Here is a 24,699-nt window from a genome sequence, read left to right as displayed (position 1 = left end):
ACAGGATGCGGGATATCGCAGTTTACTGTGGCCGGGCAGCTCCACAAGGGTGGACTGCTTGCCCGACGGTCAGTATGCTGTGTCTCTTTAACACCTGTCCATTAGAGACACCGTTTACAGTGGTGCATTGAACACACAGACTGGACAGCAGCGCAATGGGGTAAGGAACCCTTTACTGACGAGAGCAGATTCAGTCTCAGCAGTGATTCTGGATGTCAGCGTTGGCACACAATATCACCCTGCAAACATCACTGAAAAAGAGTGATATGGCGGTTGAGGTGTTCTCGTCTGGAGTGGCGTTGTCGTGGATGTACGTACACCACTTCAGATACTGGAAGGCGGTACTGTAACCGGTGCACGCTACTGTACTGAGATAATCCTTCCCCATGTGCATCTGTTCCGAAGTACCATTGGCCCCGAGTTAGTGTTTATGAATGATAATGTCAACCCCATTGCACTGCAGCTGTTGATATGCTTTTGGAAAATGACATTGTTCGTATGGATTGGCCTGCCCATTCCAACGATCTAAATACCATCGAACACATATGGGATGCTCTGGGAAGACGCTTAGCAGCATGTCCACACCCACCAGAAAATGTTCACCAGCTGAAGATGGCATTGACAGAGGGATGGACAATGTTACCAGAAGAATTTATCAACAACATTGTTCTAAGTATGGACAGGCTGTGCAAAGCCTGCATCGACATTAGGGGTGGCCATATCTCCTACTGAGGACCACTTCTTCCCTTTGTTACGTCTTTGGCAGTGATGCATTTGTATCATGGCAGCCAGTGCTATGTTGCCATTTTTGAATAAAGTCCCTCCGTACCGTTTTGTTTCTGTTGTTGTGTCAGTGTTGCTTCCTTCATTTCTGTACCTCACGAGGTTCCTTTGGTATGCTTTTCCCATATCCAGGCCACTCCTATGAGAAGCTACAGGCAAAAACCTGACTGGTCATTAAGTTTTGCACACCAGTGTGTAATATGAAGAATGCAAGAACAATATCCCAAATGAAGATATGCCACACACTCGGATATATGGGATTCCACAGTAGACAACCCAAGAGACATCCTCTCTCACCACTGATCATAGTCGATGGCAAATGCTATGGTGTCAGCAACATAATGGTTGGACACTGGAAAACTGGAAATGAGTGTGCTGGTCGGATGAGTCTAAATACCTGGTACATCACGCCAAAGGATGCCTTGGCACACGCAACACAAGTCCATGGATCTGTCATGCATAGTGCCACTATCCATGCCGGTGGTGATGGTTGCTTAATATGTAGCATGTTTTGCCAGCAAGAACTAGGACCCTGGTGTGCATGGACCAACATTTCACTGGTGAGATCTGCCAGCTGTGCTTAGAAGACCATATGCACTCTGACATGTTACATTTTTTCCCAGACAGAAGCGAGATCTTGCAAGACGACAATGCACCATGCCATCAGGCCCGCAGTGGTGTGCAAGTGATTCGAGGAACACAGTGAAGGTGCTGCCCATCTTTTGATTGGCCTCTAAATTCACCTGATCACAATATAATTGAACACCTGTGGGATGTTTTGGAGTGGGAAGTGAAGCATATGGACATGCAGCTGACATCTGTTCCAACATTGTGGAATGCCTTGTAGTCAGCATAGCTGCAGATTCCTATGGATGTTTTCAAACATCTAGTGGAGTCAGTGCCTAGGCGAATAGCGGCTGTTATCCATGCAAATAGTGGCCCAGCACAATATTAGGTAGGTGGTCATAATTTTTGATCACTCAGTGTATACAGACATACATACCCATTCTAAAAATATTTTCAAAATGCACTTTATTTGAATACATAGTTTTTTTATTTATATTTAATAAATAAAATATTTTATGAATATTTAGAAACAATAAAATGCAGAGAGCAACAAATAATTCATTTTTTATTTTAATGAACATTTTAAAAATTGCAGTGGCTTGGATATCATATCCCACCACTCTCATTTTCTGATATTCAAGGCAGCAGTTTGCTTTGCTTAAAACTTAATCTGTCATTGCTGATTTTGTGCCAGTAACCAGTAATTTGCCTAATTCTTTGCAGAGTAATTACTAAGAGTGTTTTGTTTATTACCAAGGTTGTTTTGTATATAACAGATAGTAAAAAATTTCTTAATAATTCACTTTTTATTTATTTACTGTTCATTCCAGGTTAAAAATGATAGAAATTCTTGCTAATTTACTTCATTCAATAATTGTATTGAGTCCAGAAGATCTTCTACCTGCAATATACTTGTGTCTGAACAAAGTTGCTCCTGACTATGAAGGTATTGAATTAGGAATTGGAGAAACAGTCTTGATGCGGGCTCTTGCTCAAGCTACTGGCCGAACTTTAGACAAAATAAAAGCCGATGTGGCAAATAAGGGAGATTTAGGATTGGTTGCTGAAGTAAGTGTAGAACGTAGGGTGTGTTTTTTAAAAACCTTGCTATTTACAGATTTAAACATCCCAGAAACATATCTGAAATCTTAGATGAAATCAAGAATGAAATTTGCCATTGTAATGAAAATGAAATTAAATGAGCCATTGCAGCTCTGTCATCTATTAATTCTGGTTATCAGAAAACATAATGTGAATTAGTCCTGACCAGAAAGGGAACCTATGGATCACCTGCATTGTGGATCGGGTCTTTAGAAGTTTTGTGGTTTGCAAGTCAGGGGCAGTTTGTTTTTGAATGTAAATAATTTAATGCGATGATACCGAAAGTTATTATATTAACTCATAAAGTGCTTTTTATTTAAGGGGTTTTTTTTTTTTTTTTTTTTACGCTAGGTAATGGATTTTAGTTTTATTGTGTAGATTGGATTACACATGGCACTACACTACTGATATTGTTTTAAATTGCATACATTCGCCTAAAAGGTACAATTAGTTTTGTAGATTTAAAACTATTATTTTATCCCCCCCCCACACAAATGGCATTGCCAGGTATCTTATTTGATATTACTGTTATCATTATATAACAGTACTGTCACTACAGAATTAGAAATTGAATTAGTACTAAAAATGGTAAAGAAATCACCATTAAAAGTTTCCTAAAAATTGCAGCTTAAAAAAACACTAACTTTTCTAGGGTTTCATTAATTGAGATAAATTCTGAATTACTGTACAATTTGAGTAGCTTTCTGCATTTCAAATTTTTTAATTGTTTATTCAAATTATTTTTACAAAGTAAGTATCCAAATAGGATATAAGGATACAAATATGGATATAAAGATTTGATTAGAATTTTTATGGTACATGGGTAACTTAGGCCATGTGCACCAAGTCAAAGGATATAAAGAAGTGAAGCACATGAAAATATAAAATAATATGGTATACAATTAAGGGGGAAAACCACGAATGTTTTAGATCAGTGTTTCTCAACCTTTTCGTTGCTGTGACACTTTTAAAGATGCTAAAATTTTGTGGCATACTACAATCACTATTATACTCATATATTCACAAACGCAAAGTTATTTCTGTTGGGTATATTCAATAATACACCTATTATTTCTATAGGATAGGTGAACAGATCTAGTGCTAGAAATCAAAATGTGACGTCACATTGACCGCCAAAAGATGCTCGGATCGGCACAGCATAAATGAACAAATTTTTTGTTTGAATTAATTTTTAATATAAAACTTGGATTTATTATTATTATTATTTATTTATTATTATTTTTTTTATTTGCATTTTCCACGGCACACTTGAAGCATAGTCACAGCACACTAATGTGTGCGTCACATAGGTTGAGAAACAGTGGTTTAGAGTTTGAGATAGGGACTGGAAATTGAGGGTAGGATATGGGTGAGTGCAGCCTATATCCTACCCTCAATTTCTGCCACTTAAAAACTTGTCTCTGATTCTTTAATTTTTTTTATATTATTTATCTAAAAATATATATATAAAATATTCAGTAGCATCAGTTCTATTTTCAGACAACATTAAAATACTCTACAATAAATTACTACATAATAAATTCCTGGCTGCTTTCCTCTACCATCATTTCAAAAAAAGCATTTAACATTATTAAATTTAAAAACATTACAAACTACGACCTAGTTCTAAACATCATGTCAGGGCTAACCTCCTTCACATTCTGGACTGTACATATTATATAGTCTCACGGTGTGGAAAGCTCGTGCCCACGGATTGTCTGTTGATGGGGGTATTATGTTTCTTGTCTTGTCATCCTTTTTGTTTATTTTTATTTCTTATCTTATTTATATTATTTTGATTTTAATTTCTTTAACATTGCCACTATTGACTTAAACACGTGAGGCAATTGTCCAGTGGCTGCCTCTGTAGCCAGGTGGGCAGGAGCAGCAGTGCATAGCACACGCTTCTTGATTAGACCGGGGTTCGAGCCGATGACCACCAAATACGGAGGATGTGGAAAGGTCAGGGAATGACCACCGCATATCCCCGGAGCAATATGGCCTTAGTTGCTAATGCTCCTAAAAACCAAATAACAAACAAACAAACATCTGTCCAGGGACCATCTGTGGTACAGGCTTTCAAACCCGAACTACCCGAGCACTACTTTATTCACCTCCATTTCAATTACTTTCTGCTGTTCTTTTTACTACATTTTATTTCTTGTGAGCAATTAGGCTGGCCGAAAGCAATATTGAGATGCTATTTCCCTACCTACTGTTGCTACTAGTTTCTTCTATTACAAAGTTTAGTGTCTTTTCCACATTACTTTGTTATCTTTTTTTTTTAACTCTGCTGAATTTTTGCCTCATCTGTTTAATTGCTCACTTCCCCGTCACACGGGTACATTTCCGGTTTACAATTTAACACCTCCCCCCCCCATGCGGGGATGCTTCAACTGACACATATATACACCACACACGAACACCCAGCTCTCTCCTTCAATCACATCATTTCAATGTCTTCCGGTCCACACAGACAGTAAGGACCTGGCCTATTGACGACCTCCTACGATTTTCGCTGCCGACTCTGTGACGAAGCAGTTAAAGTCCTAGGACCCACAGTTTTAGGTTCTTACAATAATTATGCCCTTATTAATTGCTTTTTATTTTTATTTCAGGTAAATTGATTTTTTACTTACAGTTTCTCCCGACTCTTCCGTGGTTATTACACTTGATAGCTCAACTATCCTACGATATACATAAATATACTGATATTTACCTTTTTGTATATATATATGTCATGCACAGGTTTCAAGGGGAAGTGGATAGAAAGCTACATTAGACTTAACTTTCTATAAATTGTAATTTTCGGGAAATAAAATATGCAGGATAAGTGAGGGAGACTAAAGTTGCTTCTGTGAGTTTGAGTTGGCAGTGAATTGACATTAACTGGCTGAGGTACATCTTCAGACTAGTTGGAAACAGCTCGGTGGAATTACAGATGCCAATCTATACAGCCACTCTCTGACTTACATAAGGGTTGCATTCCGCGGAACTCTACGTAAGTTGGAATTTCCCTAAACACAGCACTCGCAAATTTGATTGAAGCAAAAAAGAAATGTTCAACGAACATGTAAATATAATTATTTATTCAATTTTTTTATCTCATGTGCAGGAAAAATTACAAAAAGAGACACTCTTTTTTTATTATATAATGTCAGGAAGTTTTACATTTCGAGCATCGTTACCAGAATTAACTCTCCGGCTGGTAAGCACGCCACTGTGGAAGTTGAGGGCTGTGGAGATTTAGAAGGGTTTTTTTTTTTTTTTTCAGCACATCACAATTTCTCTACATCTGCAGAATCAGCACTGCCAACCTCACTGTATACGTTAACGTTGTGGAAACCAGCGTGATGCTTGAACCTATTAAACCACCCGTTGCTTGCCACGAACTTGCCTTTAGGTTCGCTGTACTTATCCTTAATACTTACCTTCGTAAATACTTGTTGCTTTTGCGTGAATGGCCATTGGACTCATGGGCACTTGCTTCTGAATCTGATTTTCCATCCATATTAATAATCGCTTTTCCATCTTCGATATAGCACCTGAATGCTGTTTTGTGATCACTGTTGATCTTAAATGCATTGACCCTTTAACAGGTTCTTTTATATGCATACTGTTCCTTAAAATAGTATTCACTGTTGAAGCAGCAAGACCTAATTCTACACAATAGATGACAAACTTTGTCCTGCTTTGTATTTCTTAATTAACCATCTTCATTTCTAAATCAGTTTTGTTTCATTTCCTAGCATTGCCAGCACTTGCACTTTCCCTTCACCATTGTAATAAGTAAATAGGAATGAAGAGAAGATTCTGAAAATTTATTTGTTTTTTATATGATTGAAGATTTCAGTGACTGGGAACTGATTTCACCATAATACAATAACGTAAAAACCCACACAATTCCAATTATCGGGATTATTGCAAATGCAATAAGATCGTGTTTACTACCCATTTATAGTAGATTGCGCTAACAGAAAAGCCCAATAAACTGGAAGGTGCAAATTATTTTTATTGTTTTATGATAGTGACCTCCTGTGTTTCAGAAAAATATCACAAATGCATTCAAAATTGATTCTTATAATGGAAAATATGATAACAATGAAAGCGTGGTGCAATTCCCATTATAAAAATGACCGTTTAGAGAGATAAATAGCTTAGTTATATAGCGAAAATTTCAACTTCCGAGGTCTTGGAACAAATTACCAAAAAAAAAAACTGTGTTATTGGGCTCACATTACGATATTTTCACGATACCTCCATTTATTCCTACGGGATGCAAAATATGTTTCCACTATTTTTTTTTTTTAACTTTGCACAGGCCAGCAAAAACTTACATAAAGTCGAATTTCCATAAGTCGAATATTACGTTAGCCGGGGAATGGCTGTAATTCCACCAGTCCCTTGCAAAATAGCAGTCTGTAAGCTAAACTGGTATTCACAATGGAAACTTCTTCTCAACAGTGCCTGCAGAAGTATCTGAAGGTAAGGCATGCAGGAGAAACTGACCCTTTATGTGACAGCGTGAAGAGAGTTCTTAAAAGAGAGGTTATTAATTAATCCAACTCCCATCTTTTGAATAGAGTTTGGGAGGGAGCTTGAGAGAGGTTTAGGGAGTACCACCCAGCTGTGGGAATAATGTTCAATGGTAAGGTGGATTTGAGATTTGTACAGAGTGAGTAGTTGTTTATAAGAAAGGTAACACGAGAGAGAAAAAAAAAAACTTTTTTTTTTTTTTTTTTTTTTGTACAGAGAAAGCAACATTTGTGATGTGCTTATGCCGAGACAGATTAGAAGGCATTGTAATCCCTAATAGAAATATATGAGCTTGTCCAGAATCTGAGTATCATCAAAGATGAGCAAGGAACAGTAGAATTTTTTTTCCTCCTGCAAGAAATATGACTGGACTAAGTTTTAAGAAGGATTGAAGTTAACTTAAGTGTTTTCACCTGTTTGTTTAAAGCTATTTGTACAGGGACAGGTTTCTCAAAGTGGAGGGTGGAATGTAGTATGCTACAGATAGGATTTCCATTCAGTGAAGTAAATCATTAATATGCAAAAGGAAAAGAGTTGGGGGAAGAATTAAATGCCAAGGTGTAATTCTTTCTTCCACATTAGTTGAGAAATCAGAAGACAGCCATCACCCACAGTAAGCAGTCAGATAGACAAAACTGGCTACCTAATTGCAAAATGTAGGCAGCAATCCATAATATGGTAGCTTGTTTAGAAGACTGTTACACTAAACACTATCAAGGCTGGGAAATGTCAAACAACTGCCTTGAGTTTCACCAGACTTTTCCATTGAAATGTCTGGTGACGAATAACATAAGTCAATATATCATCAATGGCTCAACACTGAAGGAATTTATACTGACAATCTTTGATTAAATAGGTTTTGAGATAGTTTAAGGATGGATTTCTTCTTTACTTTGTAAAGAGTGAAGATAAATCCAGTGGGAAGATAATTGAAGAGAGAGATTTGTCAGCCTTTTTAAGAACTGACTAGATATGAGCAAATCAAATTTCCAAGCATAAGGTAAAATTCTAGTGGAAGAAGAAAGTGTAAAAAGGCAACACAAAACAGAAGCAAGCACAGTGAAAACAAATGGGAAATGGCATCAGGACCTGGAGATTTCTTGACATCAAGATTGTTTAAAATTCTTTTAATATCTTATGTCAGAAAATCATGAGGGGCATTGAGTGGAATGCTTGGTATGGTAGGAGTGATTTACCAAGATCATTAATACTTGGGTTACAAGACAGCTTTACCTTTGTCTGAGGATACAGTAGATCCATCAAATTGTAACTTGAGAGTATAGTTGAATGGCATAGTTGAATAGTTGAAAATGGCCATGTGAGAGAGAGAGGCGGGCTCCATTAAAGAAGAAACCATCACTAGGTTGTGATCTGGGGTCCCTAGAGGACCAGTAACGTTAACTGTGTATTTTTAACTGCTCTTTGAGAAAAAGATCAAGGTGTTGTTTTATTAGGATTTCTGATATTCTGTTTAAACAAGTTGTGTAAGGTCATTGGTAATCGTAAAAGCCTCAGCATCTAGATAAGTTTCGTTCATGTAACTAGAAAAATGAACGCAGCTACAGAGACTCCCATAAACTTCGGTGGAATTTTTCTTCAGTCACTTGCTGCTCCATAAAATTTGTTTTTGAAGCAAAAAATAATTTAATTTAATATTGTGAGACACATGCATACAATAAACACTCAAGAACTTGCATATTTATGCAAATGGTACATTTTCTAATACTAGAACTTCATTTTTTCATGCAGTCAATGGCATATCATACATAAGGTCTGTATTCGACCTCTGTCCTTTTTTGGTTGCTTTTAGCTTTAGTTGCTCTCTTTCCCAAACATCATAGTCTAACAATAGATATGTATATTCTGAACTTCAAGTTAATTTTGTATACAAAGACTTGAAAGTTCTCTTCCATAATGTTTTGCCAGTCTTCTTCATCCCCTATCAGATATGACAGGGGATGAGAAAGCATTTCATTATTCCAGAAGTAATTTTAAAGATTACATGTTTCTTTGTATTTTTATAATTAAACTAGAAAATCCAGCCTGCTACACAAGCAGTTTGCTTATATACACCTAAATTGTTTCCCCAGCTCTGTCAGCAAACTGCTTTTCTGATCATAACAGTCAGAGTTTTCTGGTAATAGTAGTTGTGTTTCACCACCACAACTTGTGAATGAATTTAACAAATTTTCTTACCCTATGCTAAAGCTGACAAAAATAGATATCTTGATAGGTTCAAAAGATAAAATAAAAACTACCTGTTTCACTAGCAAATAAAATGTATCGAAATGATGCACTGGTTTTCCATATCACACAGCATAAATTAAACAGCTTCCATGTTTAGCCATAGCTGCTTAACTGTCCACACTTCACTGCTAATAATAGCATTGGATAGATTTAACACATAGAGAGAAAGTGATATCAGAATAAAAAATTTTATATTTGGTACTGTATATTCATAAATATTGACATTTACTTTATAGAGTAGCCGTGGTAATCAGCGTGTAATGTTTGCCCCTCCAAAGTTGACAGTTTCTGGAGTCTACTTAAAATTTAAGGATATTGCACAGATGACAGGAAATGCTGTAAGTAAAAAAAAAATTGCGGTCTTCTAAAGTTGTATTTGTAAATTTTGCTTCTGAAATTAAAATTTATTTATTTATTTACACAATGAAGAAAACTAAAATACAGGTGACCCCCGCTTAACGCTGATAGTTCGTTCCGGGAAAACAGAGCGCTAAGTGAATCCGCGCTAAGCGAGCGCCATATTCCCATAAGGTAACATATGTATTTGTGAGTTGCGGTCTATTCCATAGGATATTTTCTAATCAATAATAAATGGTAGTGAAAATATGCACCAATATCGATTAAAAATACTTAATATTCAAAATTTTGTACATATAAAATATTCTACATTATATACACATATAATTATGAGGTAATTAACTTACGAAAATCATGAATTTATTAATTCGATGGCCCTGTGCTCTCGAGTTTTCGTATCTTTGGACTGAAAAATGAGTCGATTTTGGGTTGTGCTTTGGCCTTCTTCCTCTCATTGTACAACAACATGTAGGGATTCATTTCTTTCTTCAAATTTCTTATTACCTTGGCACTTCGTTCCATGTCAGGGTCGTTCTCCCGGAAATAATCACACATTTTTTCGAAGTGTTCAAAAGCTTCACTAAGTCCTTTTGCAGTCAGCGACTTCATCGGTTCTTCATCTATAGTATCTTGATCATCATCTCCCTCAATAGCAAGCTCTTGTTCTTTTAAAATTTCCATTAGTTCTTCATTAGAGAGGCCATCCCTGTCGTTGTCGATCATCTCTTGTACGATGTCTTCGTTAATTTCGTGTAATCCTGCTTCTTTTCCGAGCTCAACAATTTGTGTTTTAACATTTTCAACGGAATCATCAGGTTCCTGGGAATGCTTTATGCAATTTTTCCAAACTTTCCTCCACACTCCATTCATGGTTTTCTGAGTCACTTCATCCCAGGCACTTGAAATGTTGTAGATGGCGGTTTTAATGTTATAGGATTTCCAAAACTCCTTTAAACTCGGTACATTTTCAGTGTTGATGGCTTTAATAGCTTGGGAAAAGGTGTTCCTTATGTAGTACGCTTTAAATGTGGCAATTACTCCTTGGTCCATTGGTTGGATCAGAGACGTAGTGTTTGGAGGCATGTAAAAAACTTTAATGTGATTGTTCAAGTCTTCTAAGCTCTCTTTGCTTGGGTGTCCTGGCGCATTGTCCATGATTAGAATAGCTTTATAACCAATGTTATTTTTTGCACAATATTTTTCCACTGCAGGACAGAAGAACTCAGCATACCAATCAATGAAAAGCGGTCTGGTTACCCAAGCTTTTTTATTAGCCTTCCAGATGACAGGTAGGTTTGATTTAGCTAAACCTTTAAGAGCCCTTGGATTTTCGGAATGGTAAACTAAAAGGGGTTTTAATTTAAAATCCCCCGCAGCGTTACCACCCAACAACAAAGTTAACCGATCCTTCGCCGCTTTGAAGCCTGGCATGTTTTTTTCTTCTTTCGATATGAAACTTCTTTTAGGCATTCGTTTCCAAAAAAGACCTGTTTCATCTATGTTAAAAACTTGTTGAGCAGTATAACATCCCTCTTCAATAATTTTAACAAATTCTTTTTTGAAAGTTTCGGCTCCTTGTTGATCTGCACTTGCAGCTTCTCCCTGTATTGCTACATTGTGCAGGTTATAGCGCTTTCTAAATCTATCAAACCAGCCCTTACTAGCGTTAAATGGTTCCACATTTTTTTTCGGGGTGAGCTTCCTTTAAATCTTCATATAGGCTCTTCGCTTTTTCTTTAATAATAATTGAACTTAACGGAATTCTACGTTGAATGTTGTCTTCAATAAAATTATGTAGAAGTTTCTCCATTTCAATCATAATAGCCGGCCTAGCCCTGGTCAATTTAGTTGCCTGCAGGGGAACAGCGGTTTTTCCAGCTGCTAAAATTGATTCTTTATTTTTTATGATTGTTCTTACAGTTGAACCTGCCAGTCCTAAATTATTGCACACATCCACTTGTCTTTGACCGGAATCAATTCTCTTCAAAACGTCTAATTTAATTTTCAAACTCAATGTTTTTCTTACCTTTCCAATCTTTGCACCGCGTCCAGACATTGTTGCTTTTTCATTCTTATCCGCCATAACTCTCTGCAAATGTAACTTCGTTGCACTGATTGTGATACGATGTTCGAGTACAGTAAACTGTCTGTATGTATGCACTGAATGATATCTAGAATTCCTCTGGCAAGTGAGCTGAAGACGGTGACAAATGTTTTATTTATCTGAAAAGTTCGATTTTACCGTGCAGTAAAATCAAATGGTTGTTTATTGCACGAAAATACTGTAATAAATTATGGTGTGAGTCATGGAGAATGTTTATGGAATTTCCAAAACAGTAAAACAAACAAATTTTATGTACTTCGGGTGACCATAAGGTCAGAGGAGTTCAGAAGACAAGAGAATACTGTACAAGAAACAGCACCGCATTTAGCACTCATGGGATTGATTGTGTGAAAAACATTTCGCAAGTTATAGTTCCCACAGTAAAACAAAAGAAGAGATAGGGAGTAAATCTATTTTTAGTATCTTTCTATTACATGTCAGAACAGAAAATGCAGACTTCGTAACAGCATATGACACTGGATGGTAAATTTTTTCAGCTGGTGTACTAAAAAAGAATTTCTCCCTTGAAACTATCCACACCAAGAAAATAGAGCATATTGAAAGTTTCAATTTTGTACATAGAGTAGAAATTATAAAAATAATTACTGTAGTTAATTTCATGGTGACTATTTTCTCCTTTTGCCAAAAAAAAAAAAAAAAAAAGGCTCAAAACAGACTGGACTGAAGACGGATTTGCCAAAAATTCAATCTGTATGCTAGTAAAATAGCGTTATAGTGAGTTTTTACAGCGTTATAGTCAGATACGGGTTATAATATAAGAACAGCGTTATAGCGAATCAGCGTAAAGCGAACCGCGTTATAACGGGGGCCTGCTGTACCTAAGAATTTACTTGTGGGTTTTATTAGTAAATATTATTCCGCAATTTTTTTTTTTTTTTTTTTTTCTATGTTGTTGGATAAAATCATAAATGCTATAGTGATTTTTGGGTTTTCATAACTGTTCAGTTTTTTTACAAAAAAAAAAAAAAATTGTTGTTTTCTGCATGCATTCAATGGTTTATGTAATTTATATATTTTTATTTTGATTTTAGTCAATGAGCAAAAAAATAGACAAGATACAGGCAATGCTGGTGGCATGTCGTCATTCTGAGGCGCGTTACTTAATACGTTCTCTTGCTGGCAAATTAAGAATTGGGTTAGCTGAACAGTCAGCTTTGGTTGCTCTAGCAAAAGCAGCTATGTTAGCTTCAGCTGAGTCTATGGATAAAAAGATGATTGAAGAAAATACTCTCATCCTTAAGACTACGTATTGGTAAGTTCAGAAAGAAAATAATGGGCAACTATGCTAATATTATGATAAAATGGAATCCTATTTTGAAATAATTTCAGCCTATTTTAAACTTTTAACTTTAATATTCAACTAAGTATTATCAGTTAATATGTAAATTACTGTTATCATAATTAATGAACTACATTTTTGACTGCTGAACTACATTATATTACAATATAATGTAGTTCAGCAGTTTCATATTTCAGAGGCAATCATTATATTACATTATATTAAACCTAGACAAAACGCCGCAGTGTTGTAACAACCTTGTATGTTTCTTTGCTGCATATCTCTCTCTCTCTGCATCCATTTCTGGTATTACTGGAATGCAAAAATAGTTGTCAATGTTTTAACATCGATGACTTGTGTTTTTTCCCTTGTTTAATTTATTATAGAATGATTTATTTGATTCCTCTGAATTTTTATGCAGATAAATAATTTTTTGGCTTCTCCAGTGATGGAGAAGAATGGGCCGCATTTCGTTATTCTCTTATTCTTATATTCTTAGCAAAGCCTCAGCAAGAAATAAGAGGAGTGCTCTCCACTGTTCGTATTATAGTGGAGAGTAGGTGAAAGGATGGAAGTGGGTGAATTACAAGTGGAAGTAGTATCAATCCTGAATGGCAGACAATCAGGATATCACATCCTGAAGAACTGTATGAAATCAGTCAATGGTCACGACTCTAGCAAGCAAGTTGCTGTGCCGTCATCTAGCCGTAAGTGCCAGATGGCACTGTACTACTTTTTGGCACGTATCTTTTGCACTGTACTACTTTTTTTTTAATATCACACCATGTGGCTGAATAAATCTGTCCTTACAAAAACAGTTTTTGACTGTTTGTTTAAAAATTAAATCCCAAGTGCTAGCCATCATATGCACTGCATCTAATAAATTATTTTTGCTATGTCCTTAGCTTGGGCATTGTTGCTTTCTTCAGTTTCTGAAATTTTTTGTTGCATTGCATTGTGAAAACTATTCACTGGGAGAACTTCACTCAAACTTAAATCTCTACGTTTCTGCAATGTTTCTATTCTAAGAAAAAATAAATCAGTTCAATTCTTGATGGATGTTAGTTGCAAACTAAACTCAAATCCATTCATGGAAAGCAGACTGGATACAGTACTACATGTTGCACCGTGAGGTGACGTGATGACTTGCGGGAAACTTCAAGTGTTTGGACAGTGTAACTAAATGCCAATAATTTGTTGTGCACAGTTGCAAAACTCTACAATGGTGAGTTAGATTGTTCCTTTCCTCAACCATATAGCCCAGTAGCAATAACATCACTTAATTGCTCGCTTGCTTTTGTTTACAGGCACTCTCTTGCTTTTCTTGAAGGCTATAGACATGTCGCAGGAATTAGAAATTAAAAGGTACTGCTTTCACATGACAAGGGATAAGATTGAAAACATTATTTGGCATGGTCAGGGTTGTAAATAATTGGCAAATTTCTGACTTATACACAATTTTTGGTATTCTGGTAGACATATTTCTCCTAATTAAAATGAAAAATTATAACAATAAATGGCAGTATAATCATATAAAGTGGCAGACTTCACATACATTTTAATATAAGTGGATTTTCAATTTTGATTATAATAAGCAACTGATAACATTAACCAGCAATAACATTATCCGGCATTCACTGTACTGCAAATATCTGTTGTGCCATCTGTGCATCTACACTTATTCTGACAAAGTTATGAGACTACTTATTACTTTATTATTTGATATCTTAGGTTTCCTTAACACTCATCTAAGTTGTTAAAATATGCCACATTACATCTTATTGTCCTTTACGTTATGTAATATAGTACAGTGCAACAAGAAACTAATCCTTTAAAATTGTTTTTTTTTTTTTTTTGATTAGTGAATGCCCTAATTATGACCTCATTGTGCCAGTTCTATTGAAAGAAGGTATTGAAGCTTTGCCCAAACATTGCAAGCTGTCACCTGGTATCCCATTGAAACCCATGTTAGCTCATCCCACTAAAGGACTGGAAGAGGTTCTGCGCCGTTTTGAAGATGTTGAATTTACTTGTGAATTTAAGTATGATGGTGAAAGAGCACAGGTTAGTATTACTGTTTTTGGAAATGAACTACATAATCACATGTTCACTTTTAAAAATAAATAAAGGGAAAAAAATGAGTAATTTAAAAATCAGTTAAATAAAACTCTAATTCTTGACATGATCCATGGATTAATTTTGAAATAGGCTAAAATAATGAAACATTTAAACCCTGCAAAAGTTCTGAATTTTATTATAAACAGAATTTGTACATTACAAGTAGATAAACCTAGAAAGTAAACCCCACTTATTTCTCATTCATTTGAAGAAGTGAAGAATGAATGTTGCATAGGTCTGGTATATAGTCTTTTTATGATAAATAGATACAGATAGTGTTAAAAGCATCATTGTTTTGTTTTGGCTCAGATTATGTTGGTAGTTTTTGAACCAGAAAGTGATAAAATAGTCAGAACTGGTCTTGAGTTAGAAATTCAAACTAGATACGTCATGATATCAAAAGCATACTATACAGTAGTACTTATTAACTATGAATTTGAAAACCCAAAATAAAAAACCTAGGCACCTAAATTGGACATTGCCACTTGTGCATACCTGCCAGCTTTTCTTGGTCTTCCAGATTTCAGTAAAGTTTGCTTTTTAAAATGTGGACATATTGAACCTAAATATGGGTTTCAAAGCTGCCATTAGGTGGCCTGCTTATCTTTATCACAGAATATGGCATATGCAAAGTATGTAATCAGCTGTGATTTGGATTTCGTTTTGTATCAGGCTGCAACAGTAACCTCATATTTACTGTGATTCATGCCCTTTTAATTTTCTTTTAACCTCAAAACACACTGTTATTGGAACTTGTATTACTCTAGTACAACATATGGGTTGAGAAGACAGAAGAATATTGTTGACATCAGATTTGAACTTCTGTAGATGTAATTTTAAGGAGACTCATAGGATATAGTAATAGTAATAACCATATAGTGCAAGGAAGTCACAAGCTTTTGCTGCACTGGCTGGAAGAAGAAAAAAAAAAAAAAAAGACGGAGACAGAAGATAAAGAAAATACAAATTATTTGCTTCCCTCTTTGCATAGGTAACTATCCAGTTGACCTTTGAAATCACATGTAATATGCATTTGGCTAAACTACAGATATACATACAGGTAACCCTCGTATAACAGGTAGTTTGGCTACAACAAAATCTCGTATAATGCAAAACCGTGTTATACGGGACTAAGAACCAGTAAAAAAGGGGGGGGGGGATTACATTCCAAAAGCTAACAAAAATACACCTTTTTTTTATATATATAACTATCGGAAACTTAATTTTTATAGTAGTAATAACTGAACAAATGTCTTACCTTACAAACTATGGTACTTATATGTCAGGTAATATATGTTCATTTAATTTTCTTTCTTTTCATCGTTGCGAAGCACAATCTCTTCTACAGCAACTATATTTTGTGTACCTTCTGCTCTCTTTAAAAGTCATGAACTGCACGCTTTGATATCACAGTTTTTTATGGTCTCAAACAAGCAAAGGTTCAGTAATACAGAACCTAACCCAGGGATCTCCCAACAAGATACAGACCTCCAGAAATGTGCTTTAGAAAAATACCATGTAGGCAATAACAACTAGCGGGTCAACAATGGGGATTCACAAAAAGGAGTGGAAACGTTGAAAATTACTTCTAACACAATAGCAGAATTTTCCCAGCACTAAAGCTCAAAAATGCTGTGTTATGTGAGATTTCCTGCAATTTTTAAACCATGTTATATAAGTACCATGTTGTGTGAGGATTGCCGCAATTTATCAGTCGTGTTAGAGCGAAACCATGTTGTAGAAGTACCGTGTTATATGGGGGTTGCCTGTATACAATACGATGATTACTGGAAGAGTTGAGCTATGTTCCAGGTGCCACTGCTGCACAGAAAACTTATGCGTAGTGTTTAGGGTAAGGCACCACCTGTGGTCTCCCACAACTGCACCATCTGTGCCCTTTTGAAGTATATATAAGAATACTTATACAGTAAACCCCTGCTATTCCTGGTTGCTGATTTAATATAAAATGAAACTTAAAAAAATGTGAATTTTAAAGTGCCATGGGCATGGCTAAAATCATCTTGCCTGGTCAAAACAGTGCTCAGTGGGTGGGGGGGGTGACAAAATCGCAAGCTCTGATGTTTCCAACTAATCTCTGTTCAGTATGTGTTATGCACTTGTCATGGAAGGTTTCATTATTTGCTTTTAATTGATATGCTTACAAAAGTGAAAAATCTACCGTTAAAAGAAAGTGACTTTATTGTGAACAAGTTCTTTTCTAACCCCTACCAAAATATGGCTACAAATAACAAGGGAATTGTGAAAAGATCAAAGAAAGTGATGACATTAGTGAGTAAAATTGAGTTATTAGACAAAATTTCTAATGGTGAAAGTGTCTCGTCAGTGGCAAAACATTATAAAATCAATGAGTCAATGGTATGATCAATCAAGAAATCGAAAGAAAAAATCCACCGTAGTGTCCGGGAAAACGTGCTAATTGCTTCAAAATTTTGCTCTGTAACTCATGATGTTAAATTAGAAAAAATGGAAAAGGCTTTAAATCTGTGGATAGGAGACTGAACTGAAAATAAAATTCCATTAAGTTCACTGATAATTTGTGAAAGGGCAAAACACCTTTATCCGCACTTTAGTCAAACTGGTGATAGCACTGGTGGGATAAGTTTTTTAGCTAGCAAAGTCTGGTTTGAAAGATTTGTTTGAAATTTCTAATAAATATTACATTTAATATTAAATTGTTTCTTATTTTCTTTTCGATGCCTTATGCTTGTATTTCACTATTTACTGTCCATGTACATAGTCATATTATGTAGGTACATATAATACATACATAGACAAAATTTTAGACTAGTTTTTCTTATATATTTCATGCTTTGGAACGGAACCATTTTATTACTATGGGAGCCATAACTCAGTATTTGCGTTTTCAGTATTCGCGGCATTTTTCAGGAATGTAAACCCCACGAATAGCGGGGGGTTTACTGTACATACGTGTTTTTTCTTTTGAGTTCTTAAGTGTTTTATTGCTTTTCATAGTTTGTAAGTGAGGCTTTAAAATTGGATAGAGTTTCTTACACAGAATCAGATGATTGTAAATAGAAAGTGTTTGTATCTGTGTATATTTGTAAATAAAAAATATAAATGTGACCTTTGAATTTATTCACTGTCAGCCTCGGTTACCTGTGAAGGCAACCTGTTCCAGCAATCAGTGACTCACTAACTAAAAGAACTTCTTACAATCTACTCTAAATCTCTTCCCCTGTAATTTGAATTTATGCCCCTGAGTTCTGGAATTCTCTATAACAGTGCCCCTCAGGGCCTTATAAACTTCAATCAGGTTACCTCAAAGGTGCCTGGTTGCTGATCTCACCATAAGAGTTGGCCATCTTTGGACCCTTTCAAGAAGCTCAATGTCTTTTTTCTGATGAGGTTTCATTACTTGAATGCAGTATTCCAAATATCTTACAATTGCCTTATCCAGTGGGACTATGACCTCTGTATATCTATAGAATAATCAATAAATCATTGATAGGACACCATGGGCTTTCCTGACTGCCTGTTTACAGTGCTCAGAAAACTTTATCTGCCCATATTTTAACTCCCAGATGCCTTTCTTCCTCTACTGTTTTTAATTCAACCCCACCAAGTGTATAATTTATTTTGGTTTGGCTATTCCCCAAGAGCAAAGCCTTTCATTTTGCTGCATTAAAACATATCTGCCACTTTTCTAACGATTCTTGAAGCCTGTTCAAGTTATCCTGAAGGAATGCTACTTGGTACTGAACGTTAACTACTCTACCAATCTTTATGCCATCTGTAAATTTTGACATCAAGCCTTCTATCCTATTGTTGATGTCATTTATGAAAATCAGAAACAACAGTGGTCCAAGAACCGAACCTAGGGGGACTCCACTTCTGGCTTTACACTAATACGAAGAATATCCAGTAATCCCATGTTCCAGTTTATAACAATAACCTCTCGTGAGGAACCAAGGCCTTGCTAAAATCCAAATAAACTATGTTGAAATTGTTTCCTACATACAGCTCATGAGTAGCTGTCAAAATAGCCTGCTAATTTAGTTTAACATGATTTTCCCCTTAACAAAACATGTTGTGTGTTCTTCAGATTGTCATATCTGTCTAAATGTCCCAGGATTGCATTCCTAATCATTGCTTTTAAGATTTTCCCTACCACCGAAGTCAGACTAATTGATCTGTAGTTATTAACTTCACTCTTAGAACCGCCTTTATATCAAAATATGCTTTTATTCTTTTCTAGGCAAATTTTTCCCAATTATCACTCTTGAAAAGGATATTGGATTTATTTTCTGCGGACATTGTTTTCTCCATATGTATCAGAACAAGTTAGTTAATGTATGCAGTGCATTACATTCAGGCACATCAACAAATAGTAATAATTCATGATTTAAAAAAATAATAATAATAAAAAAAGCAATGACTTTTATGTGTGAACTGAGAAAATTTCATTTCTTATGCATTCACCACTTTGCCCATTATTACTCCAACAATGCATGGCAGCGAAACATAATATCCAATTCTTCAGCCTCAATGTATATGGATAGTCTATGTGATATGTTTGAAAAAATTTATGTGCACACATTTAAAAAAATAACTGCCAGATTTCTGTTGGTCTGATTTTAATGACATTTGGGAAAGCTCAAAAAAACTTTTCTAAAAGAGCAAAATATAAAAATCAATCCACTCAAAGTCAAGTTATTACATGAGGATGGGGGAAAATTGGTAGTAGGCATGGTGGCAATGGACATATATGCTGCTGTGTTGTCCTGGGGGGGAAAAAGACAGCCTGATGCAACTTTTCTTGCCATTCCATCTTGTCTTGGCTTTGTGCAGTTTTTTTATTAATTGTGCATTGATTGAGTCCAAGTGCCACTCCTTGAGCATATCAAAAAAAGGGAAACTGTTACCATACCTTATGACCAAGCGACGTTGAATATTTTTTTATGTGATATAATTGATAGAGATAAGAATTAAATACAGTGAAACTGCAGTATAACAAAAGTGGCAGGAGACAACTTTAACATTTGCATTGTAAGGTGTTTTAACCTGAAATAAAATTTACTTTTTTTTTTTTTTTTTTTAACATATAATGACCAAAAGATGGCCTTGTGAAATGCTTAGGTAAGCATTTCACATGTGTTTTCTTCTAATTTTAGTATTTTATCATCAGTGGGCAAAATGGGTTAAATGTTTTAAATGGCAAATGCACCATTAGGTTTTTTAGTAGCCTAACTTTCCTAAGTTTTTATTTTCTTTTTTTTAATAATGTACTTTGAAATAAATATATCATGCATCAATACTTCATATACAGTTGAACTTGGTTATAACGAGCATCAAGGGACTGACAAAATTTCCTCGTAACAGTTACTCACTATATCAGTGATAGCGGAGATGGGGGAACCCCTGAGCCGTTGAACAATGAACACTTTATATCAGTGATGAGTTAAATCTAGCTCCTATTTTTTTAAATTCTCAATAACTTGATAAAAAGATAGATTCAAAAAACAAAAGAAATAGAGAGAAAAAATATAAGTATATACTTACATATTATTTGTATTAATATGTTTGTATAAACTACAATACACTTAATATTAAACACAATTTATTTGTCTGTAATTTTAAAACCATACACTTAATACTAAACAATTTATTTCTCTAATTAAAAACAATACTATTTAATAGTAAACACGATTTCAATTAGTCTTTATTTATGAATCTTAAAATCGTTTGTTTTAAAGATAACGTTATGTAGCAACCATTTGGATAATGGTAAGTTGTTTTCTTCATCTACAGTTGAAATTTCATTTGAATTTAATGTTGATTTCTTGAAGCAATTTGATATGGTTGTCAAAGTAACGTTGTCCCATGTATCATTCAATAAATTTATAGCATCTAATATGGATATAGACTCGTTAAGTTTCTGTTCTCTTTGACTGATCAGGTGTAGAACTAGAAATATTTTATAAGATCCTTTCAAATTCTTGATTACACCGATGTCCATTGGTTGTGAAATTGATGTTGCATTGTGAGGCAGAAACACTAGCTTAATGTTGGACAAATTTTGAATCTGCGGATGTGCAGAACAGTTATCAACTAACAATAAAATATTTTTCTTCTTTTTGAATAGCTGCTTATTCCAATCATTTATGTATTGCTGAAAAATATCTGAAGTCATCCAAGCTTTCTTGTTTGCGGTGTAATCCACAGTAAGTTTCCTTACATTTTTGAAACACTGAGATTTTAACGATTTTCTTATAACAAACTGTTTTTTTTTTTTTTTTTTTTTGTTTATTTATTATTTTTTTTTTATCAGTTCCGGTCATATTTGCGCATGCAAGCACCATCAAGCAAGCCTTTAATTTTTTTCCATCGACACATTTTTCCCCTTTGAATTTAAATGTATTGTCAGTTGTCAAATTATAAAAAAGTCCTGTTTCATCGGCATTGTGTAGTAATAGTAATAGAGGCATGTGATGCAAGAGAGCAAGCATATGAGCTTATGTAGCATCGGCTAAAAAAAAAAAAGCAATTTCACACAACCATTCCCTCTAAAAGTTTGTCCAGTTCCTCCTTGAATTTATTTAAGCTATCAGCTCCCACAATGACAGATGGAAGTTTGTTTCAGTAATTAACCAACCGCTGGCTAAAGACAAATTTCCGCACATCTATTCTACAACTGTCTTTCCTCATTTTGAATTTATGCCCTCTCGGGTTTGTAATCTCAGCAAGCGGAAGAATCCCATCAGAATTCAGTGTGCTCAACCCATTCAAATCCTTATACGCCTCAATCAGATCATCTCTAGACTCCAGCTGCTGCAATTTGCAGAGCTTAAGCCTTTCTTGGTAAGAGAACACCTTCGTTCCCCTCACCAACCTGGTTGCCCTTCTCTGTACTCGCTCAAGCAATTCTATATCCTTCCTAAAATGAGGCCTCCAGATCTGTATACAGTACTCAAGGTGTGGCCTGACCATTGCCTTATACAAAGGGATAATCACCTCCTTTTCCCCTACTAGAAAAATTCCTGTATGTCATTGACAATACCCCATGACCTGCTCTGACAGCCTGTCTGCTCTGCTCAGAAAACTTCATATCTGACTGCACAATTGCTCCCAGGTCTTTTTATTTTCTACCACCCTAAGTGTAGTACCACACAGTTGGTACATTCCTCTGGGATTACTTCTACCCATATGCAGTACTTTGCATTTGTCAATATTAAACTTCAGTTGCCACTTCTCAGCCAATCTGCCCAAGTTTTCTAGATCCTATTTCAATAGCACAACTGCTGTAGATGTCTTCTTCATTGAAATCTTTCCTGATTTTCTGCCCAAACACAGTCAATCCATTTATTTGCCATTGTTGGATCTGCAGATTGAGATTTTCCACTAATTTTTGCATAAACATTGTCGGTTTTTAAATCAATCCAGCCAACTGCTGTTACACACAAAATCATCGTGTCAAAATTGTTTATCAAATTTTTCCGTTTGAGCTTCAAAATCGGACTATATTGAAAATCCAGCACTTCTTTCTATGGTGAACCATTGAAGCAATGCTTCCTCAATGTTTGTAACCTTGCACTTTCTAAAAAATTTTTTCCAGTTATGTTCTTTTCCAGTTCCAATATGTAAACATCTTTATTCTTCCACAATGTCGATACACTTGAAGAGAACAAAGAAAACTTTTCACACACTTCAACATTTTTTGCACCACATTCTAACTCACGAATAACTTTGACTTTTTTGCGAATTGTGAGACACTTTCTTTTGTTAGTAGACATGTTTCCAAAGGAAAGGTTCGCTTCTAACTGATTTTACTTTAAAATGATAAAGTGATCCGCATACAAAGTTCTTAGAAGTCCTGAAATAAATTTATGGTTCAGTGAATACAAGACAATCTGTAAATAGGGCAATGCGACAAGCAGAGCACCAATGCATTATTGTATAGCCCCCGTCCCCATCGGACAAGGTCATAAACTGGCCACTAATCCAATGCAGGTGGTCATAAAGCTAAGTCGCCCTTTTCATTTTTGTCTATTCCAAGAATTGGGGTTTTTTTCAACTACCCGAGTTACCAAAATTTGTTCAGTATATCCATGTAGTACGCTCATTATAACAGTGATCAATTGTAATGGAATACACATAAATTAAAATCTTTATGGCATTTTTCTCGTTACAGCCATGATCTCATTTCTATCCTCATTATAACCAAGTTCGACTGTATTAAAAAATAAAATTGCAAAATATTCAGTTTCTTATAATGGTCTCACACTTCCAATGAGACATGTTTACAGGAAATCCAATCTACAGTATAGCATAAATAAAAAATATAAAACTACTCAGCTACATAATCACAGCTTCACATATGCTGTGTAATATCATCATTAGTACAGTAACTTCATTACACTTATTACTCCTTTAAAGGGTTTTTCTAAATCACAGTCAAAACTACCGTATTGCCAGGTCTGCTATCTTGGAGGTGGGAGAGGAGTGTAAGTTCAGGGAGCCTGGACAGTTGGTTTGGCACATTTGTTAATAAGCACAGAGGGTCATTCATCCATCTGGAGGATGGGGGAACAGAATTTGTAGTTTTGTCACCCACTAGGTGACAGTCTAACTTTATGCTGCAATGAGTTTGCATTCCATTATGAATGCAAATTTTCCTTTCTACTCTCTTTTTGATACCACAAAGTAGCATCACTTAAAAAACTTCTTTCATTTAACAAATTACTTGGCATAAAGCTAATACTAAGGAGATTGAGTAGTTGTGCCTTCTGAAATCCTTTTCAAAACTGAAGAATATAGAGCCATATAAATTTAATGAATAATTGCAATGTAAGGCTATATTTTCCCATGAATGTAATTTCCCTTCTCCCCATAAAGTTTTATTCCTCAAGGATCTACTTCTTTGGGCTGTAAACAACACAAGTGAATTTTATATAATTGCAGAGAATGTTAGCCACTTCAATAGTAGCAAACTATAAAAATATACAAACTATTGCCATTTCATAAACACTTTGCATTGACTTTAGCTGTTTTTTGCCATTTTAAATGTGATTTCATCCTTGAAAAGTATCAAATGCTATCATCACATTATTTACAAAAATTTGTTAGAGAATATATCACAACTGATAAATAGGGTAGCTAGTTCCCCTCTGAAAGGAAAATGTTTTAGCTTTGTGAGTGTGTATACTGCAATTATTTGTTACTGTATTTTTTATTGCATCTCTGATGAAATGGGGAAGGACCTAAAAATCTGGTCTCGGATAAGTACCATCGTATATAAAAATTTAATCATCTGGTTACCATGAAAAGAGGATAAATAGCTAGTGGTTCACACTTTGGAAACTACTGCAGTGGCTCTTTTGCTTCTGCAGTGCCTGTTTGCCGTAAACTGCATTTTTTATATCTTAAGAGATTTGCTCACCTCACACTCACATTATATCCAAAACTGCAGAATAATGAGGCAAGGTATATTGAGGTTGCAGTGTATATATTTTTCCAGTTCTTGTAATTTTTTCAGCATTCGTGCAATTTTTTTTTTTTTTTTTTTAATATATATATATGAAGTATTTCCAGAAAGTTTTCTATTGTG

The 24,699-nt window shown here is 35.2% G+C and overlaps 1 protein-coding gene across 1 annotated transcript in view; it reads left to right on the top strand.

The window, feature by feature from the left end:
• Nucleotides 1-24,699, top strand: part of DNAlig1 (DNA ligase 1) — a 75,643-nt gene that overhangs the window by 39,625 nt on the left and 11,319 nt on the right. Inside the window, exons 8-11 of the mRNA XM_090385696.1 lie at nucleotides 2,181-2,418; nucleotides 9,471-9,572; nucleotides 12,748-12,968; nucleotides 14,858-15,059. Coding sequence (XP_090241822.1) covers nucleotides 2,181-2,418; nucleotides 9,471-9,572; nucleotides 12,748-12,968; nucleotides 14,858-15,059 — 763 coding nt within the window. The remainder of the gene's footprint in view (nucleotides 1-2,180; nucleotides 2,419-9,470; nucleotides 9,573-12,747; nucleotides 12,969-14,857; nucleotides 15,060-24,699) is intronic.

This window comes from Mastigoproctus giganteus, chromosome 12 (genome assembly GCF_048544385.1).
Source record: "Mastigoproctus giganteus isolate SK-2022 chromosome 12, ASM4854438v1, whole genome shotgun sequence".
Lineage (NCBI taxonomy): Eukaryota > Metazoa > Arthropoda > Arachnida > Uropygi > Thelyphonidae > Mastigoproctus > Mastigoproctus giganteus.
The sequence above is the reverse complement of the archived record's forward strand: the minus strand, read 5'-3'. Positions and strand labels throughout refer to the sequence as shown.